The sequence below is a fragment of the Conger conger genome, chromosome 2 (assembly GCF_963514075.1).
Source record: "Conger conger chromosome 2, fConCon1.1, whole genome shotgun sequence".
Classification (NCBI taxonomy): Eukaryota; Metazoa; Chordata; class Actinopteri; order Anguilliformes; family Congridae; genus Conger; species Conger conger.
The window spans coordinates 13240022-13248051 of record NC_083761.1 but is presented as its reverse complement, the minus strand read 5'-3'; the positions used below and the strand labels follow the sequence as shown (position 1 = coordinate 13248051).

Here is an 8030-nt window from a genome sequence, read left to right as displayed (position 1 = left end):
CTCGGCTTCTTGTGTGGTTTCATGTGTAGGCTTTTAAAAAATTATTTCCGGTGGTTTCTCTTGTTTCAGTGTCAGAGAGCACCAAATACAGGTGGGGTGTGTGTACCAGGGTTCAGTAAGGGAAGCAGATACAGCTTTTTATCTGGGTAAAAATGGAATGGGGGGACAGGCATTAAAATGATTCCTGTTATACACTTTTTAAAGGAAACATTTTCCTTTATTCAATGGTTTTGAACTTCACTTTATTCAGCCTTCTATTTCCATGCAGAAAGCATAGAAAGAAAACAGGGCCTCCAATTTTAGTCAGGCTATATCTGATCTGATATTTCTGATGGGCTGGGGCACATTGGCATTAAACTTCTCATCCTCTGGAATCTGTTCAGTACTGTTATGAACCTGTAGGGGCATCACTGGGGTGCAAAAATGAGTGCTATTGTTCACATCAAAAGGGGTGACCCCAATTCATGCACTGACCCTCTCTATGTGGGAGTGGGAGGGGAACTGAACCCAATATGTAAAACACCGTCACCCCCCGCCTCTGCTCTCTGTCCCCTTGGCAACAAGATACAAGGCGCTACAGTACTGTGGGGGAGGGAGGAGAGAGTCCCACATTGGAAGATTACTGCATACCAGCTTGACTGCTATTGTAAATACAAAGTCCCACTTTTGCTTATATTCACTCCCGTTGTTATTTACAAAAAGAACTGGTTTCATGTAATCTGACATGTAATAAGAGCTTGAACACCCGAAACCAAAATGATTTGTAGAAATACAACTCAAACTAAAAGTCCAGACATTCTTTATGCATGGATGACATTGTATGAACATTGTGCATCATACAATGTACATTCTGACAATGAACATTCTGAGACAAAGTACTGATATCTATTTATTTCTGTAATGGGGTACAATACATTCATATATTTCAAGTCAACAGAGAAAGTAGTCAGATGACTGTCACATGAGCACATAAATTCGACATGTTAATGGTCCATATAAAGAAATAAGTGGTAAAGGCTCAAAGAGTTAAGTTACCAGGTGGACTTTCTTCTTTCCTCGTACATGTGCTGCATGTATGCAAAATAAAACCAATGCACCTCTTACAAAAAACCTAATGGTGAAATGCAATTCTAAATCTAAACGTTAAAAAAAGGCTATATATTGGCACTAAAACAAGAATTATGAATAAAAAAAAACAAAAAAAAGGTTTCGCTATAATATTACCAATAAAATGACAATCTACTGCGACACAGGAGTTCATGAGGATGCTCATGAATTTTGTACATGTGCACTGTTAAAGACTGATAAGCAGGGGGCTGAAGAGATTCACCCCAAAAATAAATTAAATACATTCATTAATTTTAAATAGTTTTTCTACAGTTATACATTTTAAAAAGTTATATACACATCTCACTCTTGGGTACATAGCCAGCCAGGGCTACAACACTGAATAAATTAAAATGGCATCAAAATATATGAAGAAAACCTTCTACTTGGGAGAGAACCGAACAGTAACTGTAAAATTACAGCTGAGGTTTACATTTTTTATTACAATGAAAACAGGTAAACCACTAACAAACTAAAACACAACAGCTTAAAGGATCAAAATGGTACGATTTGGGCACAAATAATGTGTGAACATGCACATTTAAAAAATCAGACTTGGGACATTTTTAGAACTAACCGGAGGAGCAAACTACCAAACAATGGATATAAGAACTGTTGTAGTGTGTACTACTAGTGTAATTATAACCCACAATTTCCTCAAGTTTGTTAGAATGTAACTGAACTTAATAAATCATATAATGCCACAAAAACATTTAATCAAGTGAATCGTACCAGAATTAGGCACAAGTGCATGGCAATAAAACTGACGCCTAATTTGCAATAAAGGGGAAATAAAAACAACCTGCATTGCAGATAATCACGCACTTAAACACGAGGCAAGGCATGAACAAATGAATGTATACAAAAACACTGACCAGGAGTGTCATGTGTGTAACTCTATGGTTAAGTGCTGGCCCTAAAGAGTTCTTCAGGCCTGGGAGATACATTAGCAACCAACACACACCACCACCACTTCATCTAAATAACAGCTCCAACCAAAAAACGGAATTTTAACAAGTGAAAAAATACACACATAAAACCTGTCGTCCTCCGTGACTAGAACTCCAACTGTCATGAACAGGAGAAGACCAGAGTTCTGAGTATGGAAAGATTATTAAATGACATAAATGAAAGCAATTAAAATTGCACTTCACAATAGTAACAACAAAGAAAAAGAGCAGAAGCCTATTTATGGGTCAATTTCCTGTCAACAGAACAAGAAAAAACAAACCGACTATAAAATAATACATTTATAAAAAAATGCAGTTTTCCTAAATAAAATGCACTTAAGAGATCATGAACAGGCTGCTAAAATAAATATCCTAAAGGAAGTCTAAGTCTTGAATTCACTTATCTCATTAATCTTTGAAATATTCAGCCAATAACTACAAAATAACTGAAATGCATTACTGCGTGCCACGCTCATACTGTTATCACTCCTCAGTGGTTATTAAAGGCAGTAATAATATCAATTAAAACATGGGGATGCCACTATGTCTCAATAAGAAAGATGAGCCCCAACAGGCTTTCATCAGCTGTCCTCGTCTTTGATATAATTATTATTGTTTAATACAAAAATAAATATAAAGTAAAAAAAATGAACAGCTATGCCCATAATGGCTCATAATCACGCAGAGCTATGCTATATGTATACTATATACTATCTGAGCTGTGTGGCTCAGAGTTATACCTAACCCTATAGCTTAGACACAACTGGCCTGGAGAACGCGTGTGAGCTGCATCATCATCCAGCTATTACCATGAGTCTGCACTCAACTGGACACTACAGACGTCTTCCTCTGCAGTAGTCTGAATTGGGCAGGGCTCCTCCAGTTGCCGCTCTACAAATGCCAGCTTGCATCTTTGGGCCTCCAAGTTGTTATCAGGTAGAGATAAGCATCTCCTCCAATCATCTAGCTCTCCTGTGGTGTACTATGTGGCCTGCAGTGTGTAGATTAGTCTCTGAGGTGTGGGTGAGTGACAAAGAGGACTACATGAATAGTCAGCTATAACACTTCCTGTGCTGGTACAGGTAGAATAACTGTGCCGTTATCCCATATTACAGAGGGGGGGGGATAATGACCATTATTCTGATGAGGAGACAGAACTTATATTTTCACAGTGAATGATTTATGAGCTGCATTAACTGAGAGAGAGATTAATGTGAATATTGACACCTGGGAATTGGTACCGTCATCAATCTCTGCCCCACTCGTAAATGCTTCACGAAGCACACCATCAAACCAAGCAAAAATCAATTCTGTGGAAATCAATATTAACATTTAGAGCAAAAGCTGTAACACTGGTAGCTTAAAGAACGAAACCCAAGCAATTATTAGAGCAACAGAACTGTCCTTTCAGTACCCAAATGCCAAAGTGCAAATGTTAAGAATTTAACAAAGAAAAACACAAACATTTATCATGTACAGTACTCTTTAAAAACGGGACACAAACGAAGGGGATTCAACAAGCCAGCTTGTCGACCGCCTTCTCAACGTCCTCGTTACCGACGGGAGGGAGCGGAGATGGACAGAGCGCTTCCTCCTGAAAAACGACAGAAACTCCTCCTCTGAACGAGCCTGACCGACTAAAGCAAACACTCAGCCGGGCTGAGCACACGAAACGGCCAGGCTGTCCCGACAATGCACCTCGCCTGGGAGGGACGCAATCATCGCAGGCTAGGTGAGCTCCACTGCCTCGTTCACTGGAGCAGGACCCAGGCGGGGACGTCCTGTCCCACTGCTGGGAGACTCAGGCCAAGGGTGGGGGGGCGGGGGAAGGGGGACGAGCCTCCATAAGCCTGTTTCTCGGGTGATGTTCAGCGTGTGTCTGGAAGCGAGGCTCATTTGGGCAGTTTCCAGTTTCGCAGCAGGGGGAAGGACCAGAAGGACGAGGCAGTGCCTGGGGGCCGGGGTCTGTGTCGGGTGGGGTCTCCACCCAGGAGTCTCTCTGCCTCCATCTTGCCTTCTGTCATCCAGGCTCTGAGTCCATTAGGAAACCGTCCTACAGATGGGCAGTGACACTACAGCATGAACACAGGCTGTGTCACTACACACGAATGAATACACCTGCATCCATCTGCAAATGTGCACTCACACACACACACACACACACACACACACACACACACACACACACACACACACACACACACACACACACACAGATACACAGACACATGTGCATATAGTACAATACAGCACACACACACACACAGATGCATGTAGTACAACACAGACCACAAACGGCTATAACATTTAAAAGTGCATTAAAAATGCAATTGTAACATGTTCCCTACTCAACTGAGAGATCTGAATCAATTCATCAAACCACAACACAATTTATATTCAGCTGGAGAATACAGTGCAGCACATTACAAGGCTAAAGTGAGTCAGAAGCAATAAACATGAAGCTGTTTGGAAAATGAAGTGCTCAGAATACCCCTTTCATCCAGCTATTAATTGCACTTCAATACTCCAAACCCATTAGTCTGATGAGCGTCTGTGGTCCAGTATAATAAATATCCCATGAGCTCAGTTAGTTCTGTGCCAGATGTTAATTGTTACATCATGGCCAAACAATTACATTTCAATTCAGCAATTTCAGCAGACGTGGTGACACTGTTGCTTCTGATAGCTCTCAAACAGTATTAAAATGGTAACCAGTATTAATGCAATGCAACGGCAACCCCCTCCCTTTCCCTCTCCCCACCCATCCCTCTCTCTTCCTCCCCCATCCCTCCCACTCTCCCTTTCCCCCTCCCCATTCCCTCCCTCCCTCTCCCCCTCCCCCACCCCATTCCCTCCCTCCCCCTCCCCATTCCCTCCCTCCCTCTCCCCCTCTCCCCATCCCTCCCTCCCTCCCTCTCCCCCTCTCTCCCTCTCCCCTCCCTCCCTCTCTCCCTCTCCCTCTCCCCTCCCTCCCTCTCTCTCTCCCTCTCCCCCCCATCCCTCCCACTCTCCCCCCCATCCCTCCCACTCTTCCCCCCATCCCTCCCTCTCTCCCCCCCATCCCTCCCTCTCTCCCCCCCATCCCTCCCCCTCTCCCTCTCCCCCCCAGTGCAGAACGAGAGACGCGTGAGCCGTACCTTCGGGGGGGGGGGACTGCATGCACACACTCCAGAGCCCCTCTTACTCAGACGCTTCACTCAAGTGCAAGCTGCATGCGGCGCGCTCGTCCTTACTGTGCGCGCTCTCGGCGGAGGGCTGCTGAGCCCCGCCCGACACACTGCGGCTGCGGCCCGTCAGCTTCTTCAGCTCGCTGGCGAAGGAGATGCCCTTCCGCTTGTCCTCGCGCGCCGTCTGCGAGCCGCGCCCAACACAAGCACATCTCACTGCTCCGCTCTTACAAACAGCAATCGCTGGAGTACAGCTTCAGACTCAAAACACTAAGACGTGCCCTATCTGCCTTCTGGTGTCACTCTCTTTAATTCACTACACATTCGCTGTGTGGAATAGCTTGCCAGGACATGTATTGAATACTGGGGGTTTTCAAGACCAGGCTTGATATGGTGCTAGATACTATTTAGCTTTTAGGCAAACTAAGCAGTAGGTACATGATAGTAGTAGGAAAAGGCGAGCGTTGCTGGGTCGAATGGCCTGTTCATTATGTTACATTATGCAAATCCTCACCACCAAAAACCAAGAAATAACATCTATACACACAATGTTATCCAAATATAAAATAGCGGCCAGGAATTGACAGATGCCAAATGGGATATCCTCCATGATGGATATCTACGCTCCCTAAGAGGACGTGGCGTTGGCCGATCCCTCACCTGGACTTGCTCTTTGAGCTTGAGGATGAACTTCCCCGCTCCTTTCCACTTGCTCTGGGCCTGGAACACGCACTCGTGGTCGAACAGGACGCGCTGGAGCGGTTTGCCCGTGGAGGCCTTCCTGTTGGTGGGCTCCTTGGCCAGCTCCTCCATGAGGACGTAGTCACCGGGGTTTGGGTTGCTCAGGATGCTGCAGGAGTACTTGGCCTTGCTCAGAGTCTGCAAGAGACACGGCTAACGTCACTCCTAACACTGGGCCCTGCTGGTGGTGTGCAAAGCACCCATGGCGGTTATCTAGTTGTCATTTTAAAACCGGAAATGCTGCCAATTGGCAAAGAGAAAATGGCGGAAGCAAGCCAAAAGTAGAGCTATTTCTTATTGAAAAGGAGGGCTTCATGGCTTATGATGATTAGGTCTTTTGCGCAATCTGTTCAGCGTTATTTGTGACCAAACACATACTCCGGATATGCGTTTCATAAAGTAAAAGTCATGCCAAGTGTTTCTTCCATCCATTAACTCCAGCCAGCTGATTTCACTAATTAGCTCTAGCTCCTGGCTGAAAAATTGTGCTAATCGGCAAATCCAGGTGATTGAAACAAAATACTGGGCAAGAATTTTACTTTCTCAACCTAGATTTTCCTACCTAACCCAGTGCGCTTGTTATTTATTTTGAATATTATTATATATTGAATGGGTTGAATGCCCCTAAATCTTCATAACCCCATGAACAAGTACTTACTTCTGGTCAGGTACCTCTCCCACTAGAACTTGCATAAGAAGGCTTGGGGGGAAATGGCTGCCTGCTATTTTGTCTGCCCGCAAAGTAATTTGCATCTAAATCATAGAGGACTAATGGACCTGCTGTATATCTTGCATTTGCAGAGAAAGCTTGTTTTTCTGCTTGCGTTTGTCAAGCGGGACAAAAGGCACAAGACCATACCGTTTCAAATGCTGGTGGAGTTGATTCAAGGTGTTTGCATGCATGCTGTGTAAGAAAATATTAAAATGTTAACATTAACATTATCCATCCATTATCTAACCCGCTTTATCCTGAACAGGGTCGCAGGGGGCTGGAGCCTATCCCAGCATACATTAGACGAAAGGCAGGAATACACCCTGGACAGGTCCCCAGTCCATCGCAGGGCACGCACACCATTCTTTATTTAGGCTCACACACACACACACTCATACCCATGGGCAATTTAGACTCTCCAATCAGCCTAACCTGCATGTCTTTGGACTGTGGGAGGAAACCGGTGTACCCGGAGGAAACCCACACAAACATGGGGAGAACATGCAAACTCCACACAGATTCAAACCCAGGACCTCCTTGCTGTGAAGCGGCAGTGCTACCCACTGCACCATCCGTGCCGCCCTACATGAATATTATTTAGATATAAAATAGAATCTAGTTCTGCTTATATTGAAGAGATTGATTAGGTAGCTGTACTGTGCAGCCCTCCATCATAAAAATCTAACAACAATACAAATATTTCCCAATGTTTTTCCTTTATTTAGCCTACATTCTTGATCTGGCATGCAGTCAGCTGCATATAGTAAGTCGGGTAAGAATGACAAACAGCATCAAGGACAACTCAATCACAAGACGCTGAAACTATGGGCAGACGCATGTAAATCTTTGGAGCCAGGGAAAAGTTACAATGGACTCCACTGACAAACACTACCGGCCTAAACAATAGAATGATATTAGTTATCCATTTACTAGCATTAGTCAAGTCAAATTGCTTTCTTCTTTTTGAGCAATAAGCCTAAAAAAACCAAAAAAAAAACAATACTACATCATATCACACTGTAGGGGACTCCAGCATTTCAGTAAGCCCTGCATTGACTGTACATTAGCTATCGTAAGCCACGATTTTGCTGTCCCAGACAAAGTGCACCTTGTCTTAGATCGTAAAGGATTGTCAGACATCTTGGCTCATGCAGTGTGGCAGAGTGTATGTCTTTGTTATAGGCTATGACAAAGTTCTAGCACGATCAGAAACTTTTAACCTTTATTGTGTAGTGTGGTTGGTGTTACAAACCTATCCCATTATTTAATAATATATATAAAATATAGCCTATTATTCTAATAAATATTGCATTTTACAGTAGGTGGTTTGATTGTACATGTAAATGTAACATT

General features: G+C 43.8%; 1 protein-coding gene across 1 annotated transcript in view; it reads right to left on the bottom strand.

Moving 5' to 3' along the window:
* Positions 1–876: 876 nt before the first annotated feature.
* plce1 (phospholipase C, epsilon 1) overlaps positions 877–8030 on the bottom strand; it is an 83158-nt gene continuing 76004 nt past the window's right edge. The window contains exons 33-35 of the mRNA XM_061232017.1: positions 5885–6103; positions 5291–5408; positions 877–4110 (exon numbers count right to left, since the gene is read on the bottom strand). Coding sequence (XP_061088001.1) covers positions 3950–4110; positions 5291–5408; positions 5885–6103 — 498 coding nt within the window. The 3' untranslated portion in view covers positions 877–3949. The remainder of the gene's footprint in view (positions 4111–5290; positions 5409–5884; positions 6104–8030) is intronic.